The sequence below is a fragment of the Haliaeetus albicilla genome, chromosome 3 (genome assembly GCF_947461875.1).
Source record: "Haliaeetus albicilla chromosome 3, bHalAlb1.1, whole genome shotgun sequence".
Classification (NCBI taxonomy): Eukaryota; Metazoa; Chordata; class Aves; order Accipitriformes; family Accipitridae; genus Haliaeetus; species Haliaeetus albicilla.
This window is the reverse complement of record NC_091485.1, coordinates 30,594,471-30,616,688: the sequence shown is the minus strand read 5'-3', so window position 1 is coordinate 30,616,688 and position 22,218 is coordinate 30,594,471. Positions and strand designations below refer to the sequence as shown.

Sequence of the window (22,218 nt, the reverse complement as noted above, 5' to 3'; positions counted from 1 at the left end):
TCCCTCTGCGAACACCCTTGCATCAGAGGCTTATGAGTATTTGGAATATAATTTAAAAACATAAATTTAATTTCACAGGCAGCACTTTGGGGTAATGAGTTCTCATTATTTAAGCTTCACTTTAGTGTTAGGTTACTTTTGGTGTACAGTAGTTGCATTTCATCAGTCTGAAAAAAGGTGGCATTATAGATCTACATTGCATTCCCCTAGTGCTTGAATACCTGTAAAGTATAGCACACTTTAAAATATAATTGTGTAATTGTTCATTTTTGGAACATGACAGGAATGTTAAGAGTTAACATTTAGTTAGTAGCTTGCCTGTTTCTTTTTGCTGAACTGATGACAATACCAGTTATTTTAATTTAGGAAAAAACCCCAAACATTCACACCCATTAATTTTAAAATCCCCTACAGTCAAAAATATGTGAAGAGAATTAGTTGTTTTATCCTGGTAACCTTATTTGGGAAAAGCAAATCTTTTCATGCTCACTAAAGTACTATGTAGTACAAAGAACTGTCTATTTTGAGATGAAAGTAAAACTAAGTTTTGTATGTATTGTCATTGCTAGTAACTTTTAGAAACAAGTTTCATGGAAATAAATGTACAGCATGCTGAGCTGTCAGAGTGGGGAGCTGAAGTCCCTTCTCTTCAAAATACTCACTAGGAGTAGATGACCCTTCCAGATTTCATGGGAGATTGAAAAGGCAGTTCCCCAGCTAAGCATTTAGCTTGGCATTGCAATCTTCCCTGGAAAAGTCTTGGAGTAACAGCTCACAGCTTGACAGGTATAATTATCAGATAAAATGTATGAAGAATAGAAGGACATGAAAAAGTGTTTAAAGGGAATGTCATTTTGGTATTTGTACACTTAGTGGTCACTTGTGCTTCACTGAGTTGTTATCCTATTTTTCTGGCTTAGCCTGATGGTGTATTTACAATTTTTTTGAACAACTGAAGAAATCTGTACACAGAAGGGTTACCACCAGCCTCAGAATCACTCCTTTGAACTTTTTTTGGTGTCTCTTAGTTAGGAGAAATCTTATTTTACAGCTATCCTAATACTTTCCTCTGTGTTCAGTTTTACTTCCAGTAAATGAATAACATGTTACTTTAGTGGGATGAATTTTCACACACTTTCATCTTGTTTCGTGGTAGAACTGAAGTCTTGTCAGTTTTTTAAGCTTAAAAACTGCAATTTCTTAGAATTCACACAATTACAGAAAATTCTAGTAGAAGTTCCTCATACCTAGATGAATCCTCTAATGAGTCGTCAAGAAGGAATAAAAACATTAAACATTAAAACTTTGATCATGAATGTGAGCTTAAACAAAAACTTCAGTTAAATTTGGCTATGTTACACTCCTCATCTGTTCAGTTATCTTTAGTGTCCTAGCTAGGTTTATTAGCTCTCAGTTGCTTACTAAACAGTGAGTTTGAAGTGGGCAAGGGAAGTGTGCTGGATATTTCCAGAACTGTAGTGAGTATTTTCAAAAAAACAGACTTCACAGTCAAAACTTAATTATTTCTAATAGAAAAGTAACCCACTAGAAAAGAGACAGCTTCCTTCAGGGAACAGGAAACAACACAATCTGGTTATCAAAAAAAGAAATAGTTATTGCTTCTCTTTTAAAATATAGACTTCTGAACAAACTATTTTGAAATGGTCTAAGATCAGAAATTATTTTTGAGATGATTTTTTTGAATGAAGAATTCATTGGTAAATTATAGTTAAGTTCAATTTAATAAAAAGAAATAGCAATTTGCTGAATTAATTTTTTTTGTTGTGCTTAGAAATTGACCAAAATTGTTCACCTTTGAAGCGCAAACTGCCATCCCCCCACAGTTGTTATATGTGCTCTTCCTCTCTGTCCAATTCTAGCTTTGGTTCAATTGGAACTGTCCCATATTTTTCACTGAGTATGATGCATTTAATGCCTGGGTTAATTGTTCCTGTACTAAATATACCAACTCAACATACTTTTGTAGACAGAATACAGCATTAATTTGCTTTCTCTGTCAAAAAATAAAAGGAAAAAAGGCCAGCTGTAATCGGGCTGCATCTAATGTTGGAAACATCATCTGTTGTTCTAAGAGGCTAAGTAGGCAGGAATTTGCTGGAGAGGGAGGCAGGTGGAGGGAGTCATGTGGCAAATATGGTTTCCATGTCAGAATAGGTGTTTGTTCAGCTTCTTTCTGCTCTTCCCAGTCACACCAGGGCCATGTGTGTCCCTGAGCTAGATACTTAAGTATCTTCCTCATTGGTTTGGGTAATACTCACCACCACGTGCATCTGTGAAAAATCCTATCTTGTTGTCTTACTAAGGAAGCTATGACTGCATCTGCGCTGGCATTTTAGTTTGGAGAATGAATGTGCCTTTGAAACAAAACTCCTGACCGTGCTTGCTGTGCTTCGTTTCACACTGCAGTGTTTTTTCAGTGCATGAACTGGATTCCTTTCAGTGAAAGAAAACTGGCATTTGTTCTAGGCATGCACCTATTGGGTTGCAACCAGAAGTGGGTGTCCAGTGCAGGGGACCAGGTTAGAGCTAGCCTGAAATACGTACTGTGTGGAATCACCTCCTTGGTATCAGCTGCCTTGCTCTATAGATCTGCTGTTCCTGTGGTGCCCTGCTTGCTCACAGAGATACAGCTCAGGGTGTTTAATTAGCCTGCAGCAACAGACTTCACAAATAGTAAAATGTGGCCTGTCGTGTGACCTGTTTTTGTTCAGAATGGCTGTGTAAATGTTTAAACACCTAAGGAAAAAAAATAATCTGGTGTTAGTGTGCTGAGGGAAAAGAGTATTGAGACCTCAGTTAAGAAGTAACTCTTAACTGTGAAGAGTAAACTGCAACCAGGGCTCTGCCTGTTCTGTATTCCTCACTGGGGTCTTCTCTGTCGTTCCTTCAGGGCTCTGAGCACAGTTGATCTTGAGGTGATGTTTTGAAATTGCCTCTTGCTTACCATGTTCATGCTTATTTTCAGTAGGAGACACAAGAGTCAGTAGACACACTCCATGTTTCATTTCCAAGCTCTTCTGCACTAACACTGATGATGATAGATCTACCTATCCATCCACACTTCTGAAGAAAGATGAAAAAGAAAAGTTTCTTCCCCTCTACAATACGGAAAGAGTTTAAAATATTTATCTCAGAGACCACTGGCCACGTTACTATCCTGTTCATGCCAAAGGGGCCTCTGAAGATACCTTTTATAGAATCATAGAATCGTTTAGGTTGGAAAAGACCTTTAAGATCATCAAGTCCAACCATCAACTATGCCCACTAAACCATGTCCTGAAGTGCCTTGTCTATGTGGTTTTTGAACACCTCCAAGGGATGGTGACTCAACCACTTCCCTGGGCAGCCTGTTCCAATGCCTGACAACCCCTTCAGTAAGAAATTTTTCCTAAAATCTAATCTAAACCTCCCCTGCCGCAACCTGAGGCCATTTCCTCTTGTCCTATCTCCAGCTACCTGACAGAAGAGACCAGCACCCACCTCACTACAACCTCCTTTCAGGTAGTTGTGGAGAGTGATAAGGTCTCCCCTCAGCCTCCTTTTCTCCAGACTAAACAACCCCAGTTCCCTCAGCCGCTCCTCATAGACTTATGCTCCAGGCCCCTCACCAACTGGGTTGCCCTTCTCTGGACGCGCTCCAGCACCTCAATGTCTTTCCTGTAGTGAGGGGCCCAAAACTGAACACAGTACTCGAGGTGCGGCCTCACCAGTGCCAAGTACAGGGGGATGATCACTTCCCTGCTTCTGCTTTGAAGGTATCTTGTCTATCATGACATAATCTCCAGGCCCATTTTACTACACTTCAAGGAAAGAAAGGTGACAGACCTTCCCTTTGCAGTTTGGCAAGTTGGATTTCACAACCCATGATCTCTAATTGCAAGAGCTTCATTTAATAGAGCTAGTGATTCACACCAGATGATGGCCTCATTTGAAAGGACTCAGTAGGATAGACTTTTTGGGTGGGATCTTTTAGACTTACATAACACTCAGCATTCACCTCTTATTGTTTATGGACAGAGACTTGGCTTTGGTGCTTTCCCATCATCTGGACTGGTCCAAGAGATAAAGGAGAAAGGGACTTCTGCTCAGTGTTGATTTGGTCCCTGTTGCTGTTTATTGGGTCTTTAGACTCCCCTATCAAGGCAGTTGTTAGAAGACTTTTTCTCACCTACAGCTTTCATAACATCCCAAAACTTCGTGTCTGTTGTTTAATCTGATGTTTGTCTCTTATCTCAAATGGCATATTAATTTGCCATTTTACTTCACTTTATTCTCTTTATTTTCACGACCTATTTCCACAATTAGTTTGACTCGTTGCTGCCATTTCCTAGCTTACAGGTGTAGCCCTTGTAGGGTTTGTTGCTCTAAAGGTTCCAGAAGACTTGTCAACTGAAAATGGTTCCGGTGTGTATCTGCCTGTCTCCATCTGCTGGTAAAATACGAGATTTGCTGTTCAAACAGATCATATAATGAGTAACAGCAACTATAAATTTCAAATAATAAATACCCCTTTTGCTATTATAGACACTTTCCATTAGGAACGGGATAGAAGTGATCAATTTATTTATTTTTAGGCCACTTAATAATAAGTATGAAACACTAATAAATTTTGATCTGTACTGTGCTGACAGGAATGATTTAGATATTCGAATGGTGTACTAATAACCTGGGGATTCAGATCAGGGTGCTGATGAAACTAGATTGTTCGTTTCCTTGGGAGTAAGAGATATTCTTAAATGGTCATTACTGTTTTTAAATTTTAATATTTTTACAGTTACTAAGCAAGCAGATAAAGGAAATAACATATAACAGGATTTTCAATCTGATCATTTATTTTAACTTATTTCTGCAGACAAGTATATAAGGCTCATATTATACATAAACTACCACTGGTTCCCCCTAACAGTTACAATACAAAATTTTTCCAGTGTTGCATCCAGAGGGAGTAAAACACCTACATACAATCATGTCAGGAGCTCATTACGTATAAGCTAACAAGGTGGGGGTTTATGTGCAAAACTTTTTGTAAGGATGTAGTTTGTTCAGAGCACAATGTTTTAGTCAGCAAAAGACTTTGCTTCCCTTCCAGGGGAGATGCATTTTCAAGACTGCAAGAGGCGATACTAGTCAGCAGAGGTGTGGTGACACAGATGTGCTTTAACTCTGCTGTCTGAACTGGTTGGTTGTTGTTACACATATTTCTGCAATCAAAGCAGTCTTACATTTGTATGTGATTTGTGTTCTGTAATTAAATATTTAGGTTGATTGTTATTTCCATCTACTCCTAATGTTTTGTAGATGCTTCTGGCTTTGATGCTTTTACAACGGAGGTTTTTATAGAGCTGAACATTTTCCGTAGAACCACCAACCAAGCCTTTACTTTTATTTTCTATTTCTGTCTATCATGTGTTTATAGGAATATTTTTCAAATGTGGTAAAGATACTGATAGTTATATTCATTCACAAATTGAGAGGGTGTTTTATGAGACCTATTTCCCCCAAGAAATTTCAACATAAGATGGTGTAGGTATTCTCAAGCAAGGAATTGCAAGCACTTTTGTTTCAGTGGCTTTAATTTTAAAGGCTTGTATTAAATTTTTTTCTCCTCTGCAAAGTAACTGTAAAAATGACAGCCTTTCATTTAATAGATCTTTTTGCTGTCTTGACTAATAGTTTTATCTGTTCACTTCACTGGCAAACCTTTTCCCCCTTCTTCAGTCCCACTAGCCCTGTAGGTTCCACCTCAGTAAAACAGACTGACTCTCTCCTCAAGCATCCTTGTTCAAAGGGATCCTTAGCACTTTCCAAGAGGTACACAACTCTCTGTAAAAGTCAATACTGTCCAGAAATTTATTCTTTGTGTAGACATCTGAAACCTACCAACCAACCAAACATCTTCAATCTCAGAGTGCAAATGGAATTTGGAGGGCTGAAAATGAAAAGAAACATCTATTTATTTGTATCCTAAGAACATAGGAAGAGCACTGAATAAACATAAAACCAAGAGTAAACAGGAAACCCTGCAATGCAAAGAGTAAAATTAAGTAATTTCTCACTGGTAGAGATTGAAACCATTCCAGCAGCTATAGGGATGAATTGTATCTTGGCACTGCCTGTCACGCTGTTGGCTGGCGAGGAATCTGAGACAACTGGTTTAGGATAGGGGCATAGCTCTGTGATGGCTGGAACAAGTGGGATGAAGCTCAGCCTAAAAGATTTAAGAGTCTAAGTCCAATTTTTGAAGTGAAACATCCAGTGAGGCTTCCATTCCTAAGTAATTTTTGAAAGTAGAGCTTGGACTGTTGCCATGATGAATGAAAGTCCTAAAAATACATCTGTGATTTATAAATATCCTCCTTGCTATTCCAGAGTTGTTAGTAACCAAGTCACTTTGAAAGTGGCATTTAAGCTTCTCAGTCATAGAATTATCAAGAAGGAACTCAGTTAATATCTAGTCTATCCAAGACAGGATTTACTCAAACGATCCCTGACAGATATTTGTCTAACCTGGTCTCAAAATCCTCCTGTGACAGACATCCCACAGCCTCCCCAGGCAAACTATTACTGTACTTGACTATCCACATCAATAGTAAGTTTTTCCTAATGTCTAATGTAAATCTCCCGTGCTGTGGTTTAAGCCTATTACTTGTCCTGTCCCTTGTGGACATTTCATAGCCTTTCAGACATCTACATAGCATTATCATGTATTCCGTGATTTGTCTCTTTTTAGCCTTAGTTGAGGCTAAAAAAAAGTCCCCTTAGGCACTGTGAAAAATTTTACCCAAAGCCAGCTTATGAAGTAGAACTGCTTTGTTAATGCCTTTATCAAATAGCAATTTCAGGATAAAAGTGTAGTGTAATGGCATATGGCAGGAAAACCTGATACAACTGTGTCCACTTCAGAGACTTTATGGTTTAAATGGAGATTTGAGTTTGTATCATTTGCCCAACTTTTTACTTATTGGGATGTCAGTATTGGGATATGAAAAGTCTCAGTAAGTAGCTATCTTATTCAAGTTACTCATCTGGTGTATTGCTTCTGCAGCTAAAGCTTACATCTCTGCACAGCATTGCTAGTTGCCAGATGGACTGAACAGCTTACTCAAAGCAGCTCAGCACCTTCTGCAGCACTGCAGGCTTTCTGAAACAAGGTCTACCTTACTGCCTTATACAGCACGCAGCAGATTGAAGCCTGACCTAATCAGGTCCAGGCCCCACCAGATAAAGTTATGATGAAGTTACAAGTGTAGATGTTAAATAATAGTACTGTCTTCCCCTGAAGCAGTTTCCACTCCATGTAAACCATTTTTTTCCTACCCTTTTTGACTGACAAGATTTGGAAAGTTTGTGTTCATTTTCTGGCACTTCAGTTAGGAGGCATGACAGAGAGTTTGTGCTGATTTTATTTCCTTGTATTTTTAGCAGTAGTAGCAATGCTTAGAGTTTTATTCAGCTGTATGGAGAAATGCAGCTTCAAGAGCGCACCCACATCATGCCTACCTGCCTTTGGGTATCAGTGTAAGGGGAGGTAGGAGGACTGTGAAACAAGAGCATTGCACACTATGGCTACCAAAAGCAGCAAAATGAGTTTTGTTTTTGAGTTTCTTTTTTGAATGTATTCCTAATGTTTGCATGTGTCAGCTCTGCTGAGGTGGCATCTCACGTTTTAAATTAATATTGTTGTAATGCATTTCTCTTTAATTAAAAAAGAGAGCTCCCCCATAGGAAATTTCCTAAAACAAAACTCATTAGTAATAAACAGATTAAATCTTTATCAGTTAATCAACACTATAAACTTCTGAGTGTTCGGAGAGCGGCATGAGATAACACTGTCGTCATAATAAGAGTGTTTGAAATCATTAGGGACCCCGCCGTGCCGTTTGGGTGGTGAGAAAATAATGATTGAAGATGGGGCCCCCTACAAAGCTCGCGTGAATTCCCCTAAAGATTAAAGCTGCAAAGACTGGATTTTGTGTTGGTCCCATCTCTAAAACATTTTTTTTTTTAAATAGTGGGCAATGGTAGTGGGCAATGGTAGTGGGCAATACCAAACGAATTCTTAATGATGCTGATACCAGAACCTGTCATGATGCCACAAAATTTTTGAGCTGGTGGTTAGTGAAATTTTAGAGACTGTTCATGGGACAGGAGCCTCGCCGCCTTCTCAGAGCAACTGTTCCCAGCTGATCTCTCTGAGGCTTTAACCTGTCTGCACTGCAAATTCTTCATCTTCCTCCACTCTGAATTCTCAACACAGTCACTTCCGTCAGGACTGTGGTAGTCCTCTCATCATGCATATGCGGGAGTTCTGCTCTGGTACAGTTGTCTCCTGGGGACAAAGAGCACAACCTGCTGTGCAGATGGAAGGGATCACATAGCTTTGGGCAGGGACCTTTCTGAAGAAGGTTGGGCATACTGGAGCAAGATAGGACAAAACTTGTCTGGCTGGTAGCATATCAACACATCCTAACCTGATATCATTTAGAGTCATGCACATTTAGAAAGTTACTCTATAAAGGCACTGACATTTTCTCCATCACTACTGGGAATGTGTCAAAGCTCCTCTTTGTCACCCTTGGAGGTTCTTCAGAGCCATTGGGACTATTTGGGTTCTTTTCCATGAACTCTATGAAAAATAAAAATAAGTGGGCTGGAATAAAAATAGAGGCAGTGAGGAAAAAAAAATCATGGTTGTTCACATCAAGCAAACTTACTGGAATGGATTAGCAAGAAGTTATGAGCAGGGGGACGGCAACTGGGAGTCATACATAATTACTGCCTTTTCATTTCTCATCTTTCATCTTTATTTGGTCACCACAGCAATAACTGCATGTGTTTGGTCACAAAAGGGTCAATATAAATCGGTTTTGTTGTGACATGAGTTACAGCAGCAGTAACGGTATTATCAAATGTGTTAAGTTTGGAGCGCCCTTATTGCTTAAAATACACATTGAAGCTTAGGTGACACTGCTGCCTCCAGAGGTCTGAATTCAAATACTATGGTGGAGTACAAGTGAATTGCCCATTCTTATTTTATTCTTCATATACTTATATTGTATTACAAAACACAGCCTGCTTGATAGATGCCTGCTGTGGAAAAACAAGAGTCCCAGTTCCTGCCCCTTCATTAGAATTGAATCCATAGACAGCTGTAAAAGAAAAAACCCTCATATGGATGGTCCTGTTTAAAAGGCGGGAACTGAACTGCAGTGATTAATTTCAGAGACATTGGGGACTGTTTCTGTTTAGAAGTCTTTAGCTGCCATGGCACTATCACTTTTGAAAATCAGATGGTAGGTGTCCTCACTTTTCTGTCACTTGTTCCAACTGGACATCTGTGTGCAAAAATCACAAATTTTAAAAATATCCCTTTCTTTTCCTCATATTGTGCTATGTCTTCATGTGGTGTGTTTTGAAGCAGGTTTTGCAGGGGTAATTTGTTTGTAACAACTTCCTTTGTATTCATAATTACAGTCAGCTCTGTCACCTGTGAATTAAAACCTTTTATTAAATATCTTTATGAAATGCTAGGTGCAGATTTACTGGGAGGGGAATGAGAGGATAAAAGAGCTGTTGCATTCTTATTAACCACCACATAATGCATTTCTGTGCCATGTGTTTGGGACTGCTTCTACCATTGAATCTTGTTTGTGCATTTGGAGAAAGAAGCACAGATATTTTTTGTTTCATTTTATAAATACTGGAGTGAAAGATCACTTTCTATCAAGAGGCCAGATGCCCTGGCTTGGCAAAATGGACTGCTTGCAAGGGTCCATGTGATCCTTCTGATCATACAGCTTTCCTACAATACTGTTTCTGTCATTCACAGGGTGGGTGACCTTCAGATCTCAGTGGAAGGGTCTTTAACTCCCTGCTAAAAAAGGAGAATGCATCCCATGATTGTCATAATTTATCTGTTCATCCTGTCTTCCTTACCTTTTCTTTTCTCTTTTTTTTTCTTTTCAGGATGGAGTAGGTGTAGATGAGAAGCTGTCTTTACGGCGGGTAGCCGTCGTAGAAGATTTCTTTGACATAATCTATTCCATGCATGTTGAAACTGGGCCTAATGGAGAACAAATCAGAAAACATGCTGGACAAAAGAGAACATATAAAGCAGTAAGTAAAAAAAGCAACTAAAAGTGAACATCAGTCTCTAAAAGCGTGAATTATTTGGGCTTAGTCACATGGTGTGCTATTTGTGTTTTTTTCCAACTGGATTAGTACTGCAACCCTCACCCTCAAATTTATTTCAGAGATCTTTCAATAATGCATGAAAACACACAGTTTAGAAATCACATTTTCTGTGTAGTAAGGGCCAGATCCATTGACTTCAATAAACATTTTCTCATTGGTACAAGCAGAGAATTTATTCTTTCTATAATGGTTTGACAATATCTCTATTAACTCTGTATTAATTAGTTGTTATTAAATGGATGAAGTTTTAAAGAAGACTTAGCAGGTGTTGCCATAGCTTTGCTGAATGAGGTGCTGTACTTTAGCATATGAATGAAGTTGCCTTATAGTTTATTGCTGCAGATTAAGTATACTTAATGGTTTCATGGTATGAAAACTTGTAAATATGCTAAATTCAAAAGGCCAGAAAGCTACTAGGTACAATGAGAGAAGTATTGAGAGGGCAGCTCTCACACCTGCATAAACCGGCTGAGTAGAGAGAAATGATTATTTCTACAATTTTTAATTGCATGTTGTTGCTTGACCTAACCAGTTCAGCCACTGCCTCAAAAGAGCTATAAATAGCTTTTGTGGTTAGTGGCACAAATGTAACACTTTCTTTTCTTAGGGAGAACTAATGAAACATTTACTGCGCTTTCCTAAGGTGCTTAAAATGTATGTGCTTGCCTGGATTTGCATGGTCAAACTTCCATGTGCAGGGCTGTGATAGTGCCAGGCACGCTCAGCAGTTGATCCTGATCCACCTGCCCAGCTGTTTCCAGCTGCTGCAGCACCAGGAGCTCCCCCAGGGCAGCAGGGCAGGGAGTCCCAGCCAGGGCCCATCCCACAGCCCCAGCCAGGGTGCAGGGCTTCCGAGGCACCTCTCCCCGTGGTTTGTTGTGGGATAAGGTCTTGGCAAAATTTCTTATAATTTTTTCCCAGCGGTGTTGGCCTTAAGATAGATATATGAAGGAAGACATCAGTCATCTGGTGTGCTTTTGTAAGGCTTGGAGTGTTATTTTAGGGTGAACAAACAGAAACTGTCTAATTTTCATCTGTCACCTTGGCCATTTTGATACTTGGTCTACTCTTTTAGAAAGCATTAGAGAAGTAATATTTTCATTGACCTTTCTATTTTGTTTTACTTCCGTAAGCTGTTCAAAGGTATAGGTCACAAACTTTGTATAATAATATACAAGTATAAAGAATACTACCAACTATAAATACAATACTTCAAGTCATCATCCTACAAATGCATGCCAAGTATAATATTTACCACCGTAAGAATCCCGTGATTCCAGGTCAGATAAGAATTTTGTGTATTGCGAACAGCATGAAAGACAACTAGCGTATCTTCTGTGAGGAGAACTATTTGTACAGATTCAATAGCCTGCACAGTAGTTTCATTTGATGTCAACTGTTATTGCAACTGAGACCTGAGCTTATTACGTCATTATGAGCAGAGGATAAGGATGTCCAAATGTAAGTTTGTGTCATTACCAGAGTCTGCAATATTTGTGCATTCATTTCATTGCATATTTGTTTATTAAGGGCATTGACTCTTATTTCCCAAGGACAGGATTCACATATATAATTTTTAAAGACTTCTATAGATTAAAAAAAAGGACAAAAGTTCTGTCCTGATGTGAGAATTAAGTAAACAGGCCTCAAATTCTACCAGACTAGCTGGGGAAATGCATGCTTCTTTACTGGACTTGTCCATGAAAATGCCTTCACTAAAAATGATGAGCTGTGGTGTCGGTCTGTTCCTGCAAGCCATGCAGTATCTATCTCCTCTGTGGCATTGCAGGAGGAAAGAGGTAGTATCTTGAGTAACTGTCTCACAAAGCATTATATCCTAAAAGCTTTATAAATCAAACTGAAGTACTTTGGTGGGGTTTAATTTTATTAAGTGAATTGGGAACAAGATTAATTTAGTCTTGTTTCTTCATTCACATGTCAAAAGTGAATCATCCTTGAGATCTGTGAATGTATTTATCATGCATAAGTATTCACTAAATAGTTTGAGTGAAGAGTTTTTACAGAAAAGATGGTTCACAAACTGTATGCTACAACTGCTATTTGTTATTCATAATTCCTGGCATGTGATGATCACATTGCTTCTGCTCTCTGACTGGATAACCAAAACATTTTAACAGAGAAATGATGGGGAGAAAACCACCATAATTTTGGTACAAAATTGCTAAGCTTCTGAAGTTCATAAATATTGTCACGGATTTTCAGTACCCAAGTATTTCTAAAAAATTAGTGGCACAGCCCTAAGAATTGCAACATATTGATTTCAAGTAATTACTTTGCTTATATATGTGTGTCTATTTTCAACAGTGAACTGCTCCACTCAAAATTTTGAATAGCACTCAAGAATGATTAGAAGGGTAATGAAATTGTCAAAGGTGGCTTAATTAACTACTGTTCACATTTATCTAGAGTAGCAAACTTGGAATAGGTGGAGTCTTTTTAGTTTTTGATAGAGTTACCCCAGATGCTGGAGTGCTAAAATACATCAGTATGTCTCTCTGAAAGCGTGTTCAGAACAGCTTACAAATTCAATTAGTGAATCTGTAATCTGCACTGACTTGTTTACATTAACTGTGTGGAAACAAATGGCATTTTTACAACTGATTGATTTCTGTGGGACTTCCTACAGTGGTGCCTCACGGGAAGATAAGTAGGATATGGTGCTTGGTACCTCTAAAAGAGCAGCATATTGGAAGGGAACCTTTATATTTTAATTTGGGCAGCAATGTATAAAACTCAAACTTTATGATTTCTTGACAAAAATCCTATAGATTAACTAGGAAAGCATCTGTGCTTCAATATTTAAGTTTAGAATAAGGTCCTATTTTCTTCTCTGCACACTAACAAATAAGAAGGGAATTGTACAAAGTCTGTCTAAATGATGTGGGAGAGTAACCTTGAAAATATGCAAAAAAGAGTGAACTTCCTGTTTAACTGGCAGGTTTTGTGCTCATTTCAAGTGTCCGACTTGTATGCATTATAAGATTGATGGGCTGTATTCCTTGCCAGCATAGCTGTAGGTAGATCCGCACTAGCAAAAAAAAGACCCGGCTTATATATATAAAATGAAACTAAGATCTTTAAATCATATCTGGAGTATGCCAGACTGAAGGAATACTTAATATGATGTTTATAATCTCAGCTAGTTCCCTGGTTCCCAAGGAAGTTTACAAACAGGGAAAACATCGAGGGCCTTGATCTGGGAAATAATTCCCTCACAAAGGCAGGATATGTGACACAAGGCCTGGCCAAGTCAGTTGCTCAGCAGGGGCACAGGTGATTAGGAAGGTGTGGAAGGTGAAAAGAGCATGTTCCTTGGTGCCAAGGAAAGCAGCGGTGCCCAAACAGGTCGCTGCTTGTCCTGCATTCCCCCCAGGGTCCTCTGTCAGGCTCCACAGGAGGGGGGGTGAAATGTGCTGATGCAAGGAATTGGTTAAGCTGTCGGGAGAGAGTACCAAGGATCCTTGTAGGGGTGACTCTGCTAGCACTCGCTGCTACAGCTCAGTGTCCTAGAGGAATTGCGTTGCTTTGGGATAGTACTTTTCACTCTTTGTCCTAAAGGAGTTATTTTTGTATAGGCATCCCACTCTGAAAGGAGAACTGCGGTGTCAAAGCGGAGATGGGGATGCACAGGACAGAAGTGTTCAGGAAAAGAATCCATCTGGTGTATTGGAAAAGGCATGCAACAAGTGCATAGTGGGCTTTCTGTGCCTTTGTAAAGCTGCATTTCTTGATTTAAACTGTTCTAAAATTTAAATTTGAGTGGTGAGGGGTATATCAGAGGTGGGAGTAACTGGGAAAAGTTGTGGCTACAGTAGCAGCATCATGCAACAGGCTCAAGCTGTTAGGGCAACTCTTTGCGATTCAGTGCAAACTAGGAAAAAAATAGCCTTATTACATTTTTCAAGAAACTCAAATGGTCTGTGACCAGATGGAAGATGGAAGACATCTCTGCCTCCTCTCAGGCCCAGCTATGGGTACAGGTAGGCCAGATTTAGTGATCGAGCCCTATATTTCAGAGTATATTTTATTTTCTTTACTTTCTTTAATATTCTTAAAAAAGATGTTAGATTTTAATTCATTTAAACAATAGAGTAAGTGTCTCAGCTTTGTATGTTGTATCTAGACAAAGTTTCCCATAACTAAGTGCATTACCTACCTGAGAACTGTTTGTGTAAATCTCATAGCCACCTTAAGCAACTTAAATTCCATGTGCATATTCTACTTGAATGTTTTTACCTGTGAAGGATGATATAATATCTGCCTGTTGAGCCTGTGTAGCCACTGTGCAAAGCTTTGAAATGTTACAGCAGTGAACTTGAGTAGTGAGTGGGGGTTGCGATGTCTGAGCAGGAGAAATGGGTCAGTTAATAAAACTCCCAATCCATGAATGAAAAAAGAGCACTGGGCTGATGAGCTGGAAGAGAATCAGGCTTGTAAAACATGGGGGAGATATTGATGTGTCAAGGGAAAGTAGCTTGAGGCAAGACTCTGATCAGATAGGTAGTACATAAATATGTAACATCTGAGGCAGAACAGGAGTCTATTAGGTGTGGGGAAATATCTGGGGTCCTGTTCTTCACCCAGCTGTTGCAGTAATAAATGTTTCTTGGTTTGGGATCAGGCTGTTGAGTAGATTCCCTCTTTCCTGTCACCCTAAGAAAAACCTTCCACAGTTTGTGAAACATGGCGTGACTCCTTTCCCCTCCCAAAACAGGAATGTGCTTGCAAGTCCCCTCTGAGCATCACAATGAACGTGTTTTCCTCGGGAAAGAATTTTTTGACAGGTCGCACTGTGAAATAACATAATCTCCTTCCAGTACAACTTCCCTGATCAAACAGGGCTCAAGCAGGTTTGGAGCCTGGCTGGTTTCTGTCCAGGGTAGACCTTGTCCTTGGGGAAGCAGAAAAATATGACGCTTGTGCAGGGCCTTAACACACTTAAGTCCTTGCATCCACACTGTTCCTGTGTGCACGGTGAAACAGCCAAGCCCTGTGCACTTTTACTCTATGGACTTGTTCTTGCTTCTTTGCAAAGGGCGAGTGTTGAGTGTCCTGGCAGTAGTCCTGCTAGCAGGTGTCCCCCATAGCTTCCCTTGCAGAAAGCAGCTTCTGCTACACAGGGAGGGAAGGGAGCTGTGAAGCGCAAGTTTAGCACGAAAGGGAACAGCATTTTCCCCAGTATAGCAGGGTAGTGAGCTCTTGATAAAACTCCCAGCAGTAATATATCTGCTTTCTTATGCCATCCTTCTATTCTGACCTCTTGATGAGGAAAGGAGAGGACTTTCCTTGGCTGGCTTGCCCTCCTGTCATCAAGAAACCAATTTCTGCCACCTGGTTTGATGGCTGTGGGCCCAGGACGGATTACTGTCTTCACTCTCCCTGTCTCTCTTTCTCTCCTCTTGGAAGTCTTCTTTCGATCATCTTCGCCCCCTTACCCTCCTTAATTAAAAAAATAAACACACACACCAAAAAAATTTCTCTATTCTGACACATCGTATCTTCCAGACTACACATACATCCTCCATGTTAATTCTTTAGGGGTTAATAGGTTCACTTGCAAAATTTCACTCCCTCTCCTCACACTTGTCTTTCCTGCTCTGCCATATGTGTCCTAAAATCTGCCTTTCAGTTTAGAGCTTGTTAATTTTCCAAATAAAAATGTAGCTCTGAAAGCTACATCATCACAACATCCTGCACTTAAATAATCTGAATATTGGAGAGCATAAAAGAGACTGCCTGTTTTCTCTGCCTGCAGTGATGGAGTAGGAATGCAATATGCTTCTCATAGATAATTAGGGCATGCATCACTTAGCTCCAGTCTAAATCAGATTACATGCTCAGGTACTGGATTACTTGCCTTGTAGTAGTTGTGCTCTTCGTGGGATCCAGTAAATAGCGTGTAGGTCAATTATAGGTCTAGAAGGCCTTTGTTGCTGGGTGATGTTTTGGACGGGTTGATATATGTCAAAATCTACTATAGACTTTTTGTGAACAATGAAATAAGCTCATAAAAGTTTTGACTCCGAAGTTGCTGAAGTCAACTCCTTTTATTTTCCTCTCAGTTCAGAGTTAAAATGAGATATGTGTAGGTGCACATGGACTGTATTGTTAGGAAATGTTTGCTTCTTATCCTGTAACTTTGGGGGCTAAAACAAACCCTGTATGAGTTTTGCACTCTTTGCTTAATGCTCCAGACATCTAGTTTCTTCTTCATATAATTTTTTTCCCTTTACAATGTAAAAAACATTCAGCTGTAAGAGCTATACCTAGTACACAATACCTAAACACCAACCTGCTAGGATTTGCTTATTTTCTAATTTGTCCGTGATACAGAATACGTCCAGATGCAAGATAACACGTTTCTACAAGCAACAGAAGATATGCTAATGTGTAATAAAACCACTAGTAAGAATAAGGAAACCCATAAGAATACTTCTAAAGCTTCATATTTGAAAAAAGTATACTTACTTTTTTTTTCAAGCAATGCAAGTAATTTTATCAATATGGTAAATCAGCACTGATTGTTCTTTGATTGGTACAGGCATGTGTGTGAGCAGTTTCTTGTAAGTCGTGCCAAAAACATGCCGGTGTGCATTGTTAGTATGTGGATGTAAACAATGCAATATCACCCACTTCAATTCACTTTTCTGGCTTTATTTTTTCTTAAAATTTAGAATTGTGTGCATTTGGTTTTTTTTGTGTAGAATTGCAATAAAACAATATTCTTTTATTGCAGCACGTCACTGAATGAGATGGTCTGGCTATATTTTTGTTAGCTAATGGCCTTGAGAAGAGAGCTAGGAGCAGGGCTACTGAAGGCAGTGAGAATATACAGCATCAATGAGGATTGAGTCATTATTGCTTTCCTTCAGATAGAATAGAGGACAGAAACAAATTTTCCTGATGAAGTCAGACCACTGTCTAAGGTGTTTCTGTATAATTATTTAAAAAGTGTCATAGGCCTCCAGGTTGTGCTCTGAAATACTCACATGCAAGCCAGCTCCATGAACTACATCAACCCAACCTTGTGCACAAGCTGGTAAACTCTGCTGAAGGGTGAAATACAGGATTTTGTGTTCAGCCTTGTGCTAATGTGGTTAGAGAGCTTCCCGGCTACAGCTGATGCTAAGCCAGCTGGTTCGGAGCATGGCCAGAGTGAGCAAGCAGCTATCTGCATCTTATGAAGTAGATGTGCCCTTCCTTAATGAGAAAGGCAAACAGAAGTCTGCACTGTTGGGGACGTGAGGTTTGGGGGGAGGTTTTCTAAGCTTTCTGGCATTGAAACTTGGAAAGAGCTTTTTGTGTATATTCAAGCAGCAAGAATAAGGAAAGCTGCAGGTTATATCCTCTATGTATCTCTTTTAATATCATACCTGTTGTGTTATGGCAATTTATACAGGCTGAAGTCTTGATTCAAATTGCAAAATAAACAGGGGAGGAAGTTGGTGAAAACTGGTGTTATTTAGGGAAGGGCATCCTTAAAACTGTGTTGCAGTGGGAGGCTGGAGACACAAGCATCTGCTATGTGGACAAATTTAGTTATAAAACCCGGTTCCCTTATAGTCAGTGGAGCATACCTATCAAATCTAGGCCTTAGCTCACTTGCTTTCCGTGGAGTATTTTCGTCTTGTTTGAGCAGAACCGGAATTTTGACAGAGATGCTTGATTAGAATAAATGGAGCATTCCTATCAAATGCAGACAACTAATGAATCCATGGGTAAGCTCCATTAATTTCAATACAGTGCTAAATGTGTGAAATGTTACGAGAGAGAGGTTGCTGTGTATGTGCACTTACCAATTTTCTTAATGCTAAATTCTAGCTGATTTTAAGTTCTTTTTTAAGATTCCATACGGCATGAGTATAACCAATGTTTTCATATTTAGAAAGGTAAATAAACATCTGTTCTGTGTTATAAAAACCAGGAAAAATAATCTGAAAAAAATTTTTTTGGTAGCATCTCCCATTCAAAAATGGCTTCATTTAGCGCCTTCATTTTCAGATAATTTTTTTCAGGCCCAGAGAAAATCTTTACCAATTTTCATCACAGAACAAATTTTGCTTTTATACTAATTGCCTTCTCCCCCTCAAAATAAGATTTCTGTTATATAAGAAAACAACAATAATAAATGGCCTAAACAATATCATAAACAGGATGGTATAATTTGCGTTCTTATTTTACAATGCATCGTTTTCATGTATTTCCATGACTCATGTCATATCAACAAACACTAATTTAAACTCCACCTATTTTCCAAAATACTGTCATGATAAATTTGGTCCGTGGAGTTTTAGGAAACATAAGTTTCAACACAGATTAAGTAGGTGACGAGCCAAGGAGAAGAGTGTAAGAGAGTTAAAACTTGCCATTGCTCCTCCTTTTAGCACCCTTGTGAGGAGCATGAGTGATTTACACAGTATGGAATCCCATTTTACATCCAGTTAAAGAAAGTTACCTTGTCCTTTCTGTATCCACACTTTGATACACCCCACCTCCATCCTTCTGCACTTCCTACAGAGACTTGCATCAATGCAGGGCTTGATAGGAAATCCAGTCCTGCTGTAGGTTTTACAATAAGGGAATACAAGCAAATATCAGTTGACTCTTTTAATCTCTCTTGCAGGGACTTTGTCTTTCTTTAGGGGTTGTCTCCATTGCAAGGCAACCACCTTGGTTGGGAAAAGAAAGGCTAGAGATTCCTTACAATACTTGCACTGTTCAGTGTATATACATCAACATGTATAATGAATCACAGAAAAGCCATGGCTTTGCCTTGTAATGTCATGAAAACATCCAAGTCTGGAGATTCTTCCACTCATCTGGTAAAGCTGCTCCTGTGCACTGGCCTCTTAGTGAAGAAGTTTCTGCTGATGTTCGGTTTGAATGTCTCAAACCGCAGTTGGTGGTTGTTGTCCTTGGTTATACCATGTGAAGAATTTCTCTCCCCAGTTTTTTAACTCCCCTTCGGGCAGTGGTGGGCTGCAATTAGATCTCTCTCTGCCTCATAAGCTACATAAAACAAATCCAGCTCCCTCAACCCTTCCTTGAAGGTTTCCTTTAGGTTCCAGCTGCCAGGGTGGCCTGCCACAGAGCCTGCTTGTACTCCTCAGCAGCCTTCTTGAACTGTGGAGGGGCAACCTGGCCACATTATTGCAGCTGCTGTCTTACCAGCACTGAGTAGAGAGGGATAATAACTTTGCTTTATCTGCTGGCCATACACATAACATAGCCAGTATGAGATGGGTTTTATCTGTGATCAGAGAGTATGCTGTTGGCTCATTTTCAGCTTGGCGCCAACCTCCAGGTCCTTTTCACCAAGGCAAAATGTCTATAAAGATGTATGCATCCTTGGGGGTGGGGGGAATGCAATCTTCAAAACCAGCAATACCTGTTTCCTCCTCTCCCCTTTCAAAAAAGAAAAAAAATCCCTCTGATGCCTGCTTGTGAGTATGTGGTTGGAAAGAATGATAACGTTGAAATGAGGAAACAACCAAAATCTGTTATTTCAAGGTAAACGAGAGTCTTTAAAATCCAGCAATTCTGAAATTCTATAACTATTAGTAAAAATAACATATTTACTCCATAGTATTAAATCACGAGCTTTCCAAGAATATTTTTGCAAAACATTCAAATACAAATTTACAATAGTAGGGAGACTGTCATTGCTGCTAATACACTGAGTCCTATATCTGTCTACCTGTTGTTACAATAAAAATAAATAGAGCACATAAGCCAAGCACTTTCTGGTTTTGGTGTTGGTTATAAGAAAAAGGTTGCTTTTCAACTTTTTTTAAAAACAACCCTCAGTGGGATGCCTGTTATGTATGAATCTTTTTGCTGAGAGGAATTTGAAAAAAACCTGTAGACAGAACACAAACCCCCTTTTGATATAAATGAAATTTTGTTCAGTATCAACTGTTATTAGGCATTAGATGATAAGTAGGCAGATTGGATAGATGTTTCTTGAAATCCTACATAGTATGCAGAACATGCTTTCATTGTGCTTCCTGGCATTATAAGATAATATGCCTTATTTGGAAATATAATGATCAGTTCTGTTAAATCATGTTCAATCAGCTTATATAATAACACCTATATTTTGTTATTCATTTCAGATTTCAGAGACCTATGCCTTCCTACCGAGAGAAGCGGTGACACGATTTCTAATGAGCTGCTCAGAGTGCCAGAAAAGAATGCATTTAAACCCAGATGGAGCGGATCATAAAGGTAGTTTTAGTGTCAAATAGTGGGATGTAAAGTAATTTTACTCCTAATACCCATTTATATTTTCCTAGCTTAAGTGAGGGTTCATAAAAATTTGGTAGACTGGAACAGTTCAGTAATTTAGATCATCTCATTTACTTAAGCTGGAAGGTAGTGAATCTTCTGCTTTCACTTAAGGATGGAGTGTAATACCATATGCACCCTCAACAGAAAGATGATTTTATCTGGAGGAAATAATTTATTTTGCTATGGAAATGTTTATATGGGGGCTTAAACATAAGGAATAGATAGGGTGCATGTGCTGTAGTCATTTAGGGAAGAAGAACTCATCACTTTTCAGGGTTTGAACTTGATTTTCATTTTTCTTCGGGAGACTTCCATCTGTACAGCCTACAAGCGATTGAAGATGCCAAAGTTAGAACTAAATGACATAACTGTCTGACTTTGACTGCAGAGTAGGCTGATGTAGCCTCCGCAATTAACATATAATGTATAATAAATATTTTTGTTGCAGATAATGGAAAACCTCCAACTTTGGTGACCAGTATGATTGATTACAACATGCCAATTACTATGGCTTATATGAAACACATGAAGCTGCAGCTACTAAATTCACAGCAAGATGAGGTAAAACCTGAAATCTTTTGGTTTTCTGTTCTCCTGTGTTCTTTGGTACTTGTCTTTGCGGTAGCCAGGAAACTGAACTGAAGATGATTGTTGATCCCATCTTTATAATTTTGTTGCTAAAATAGCCAGTCTGAAACCAAACCAAGGCTGTTTGCAAGTAATCAGGTTGAGAGAAAATGTAATGACTTACCACCCTTCCATGGCTGGGGGTAATATGCCGTACTGCTTCAAATTACCTGAAGGTGCCCTTTTACTGTCTTGACCAGCAGAAAGGATAACAGGGGTAGCATGTTCACCCAAGACTTAGTGCTGTGTTCAGCAGTGACTTTCATTGTCTACTTCTAGAAAACATACCATCAACAGCTGAAATGAATGCCATGGTGTTCTCAACTTTAGCAGCCAGGATGCAACACATTACAGTGAGATAGATGGAAATCTTGGCAACATCAGCTGAAATCTTTAAGGCAAAAAGCTTGATAAATAAGAGTAGGGGTTGCTTTTGAAACTGAATAAAAAGACAGGAAACAAAAGGAAAAGAAGTAGGCTGAGAATCAAGCTTCTTCAGAGAGAATTGGAATTGAATGGTATTTACTTCTAAAAAATTATTTTCTTTCTGTGATTTATTCAGAGTTTTTCCAGATCTTAAGTGCTTCATCAATTGGATAGCACCTACCAAATTATTTGTAATAAACTAATTTTGCTAGAAATGTGTTCATTTACCATTTCAGCTGCCAAATAGTTAGAAGCCCAGCTATGTGCCAGCCAAAAAGCAGTCCTACACGCTGTGTCCTTCTGCCTGACTGCAACATATTTTTTAATAAAGAAAACCTTCAAAAACAACCTTAGCAGCTGGATTATGTCAAAGACCCTGACTGACTCCTGACTTCTGTGGAGTCAGCCAGATTTGGTTTCATAATAAGTAGATATGGGCTATTGGTGGAGATTTATGAATTATTCAAAACCCCATAGAACAGGGATTTCATCAATCTTTTAGAAATATCAGGATCCTTGTTTTGCTTTTGCCTTTTTTTTTAATTGTGGAGGGTGTGGGGAGAGATCCCTGACTCAGAGTTCTTCATGCACAAATACAGCATGGTCATCTTTCCCTCCTATTGAGCCTCCCTTCTGCAT

The 22,218-nt window shown here is 39.1% G+C and overlaps 1 protein-coding gene across 4 annotated transcripts in view; it reads left to right on the top strand.

The window, feature by feature from the left end:
* Positions 1-22,218, top strand: part of NOL4 (nucleolar protein 4) — a 197,502-nt gene that overhangs the window by 25,490 nt on the left and 149,794 nt on the right. For all 4 annotated transcript variants that reach the window (XM_069779255.1, XM_069779256.1, XM_069779254.1 and 1 more), the window contains exons 2-4: positions 9,988-10,137; positions 20,352-20,463; positions 20,975-21,087. In XM_069779255.1, coding sequence (XP_069635356.1) covers positions 9,988-10,137; positions 20,352-20,463; positions 20,975-21,087 — 375 coding nt within the window. The remainder of the gene's footprint in view (positions 1-9,987; positions 10,138-20,351; positions 20,464-20,974; positions 21,088-22,218) is intronic.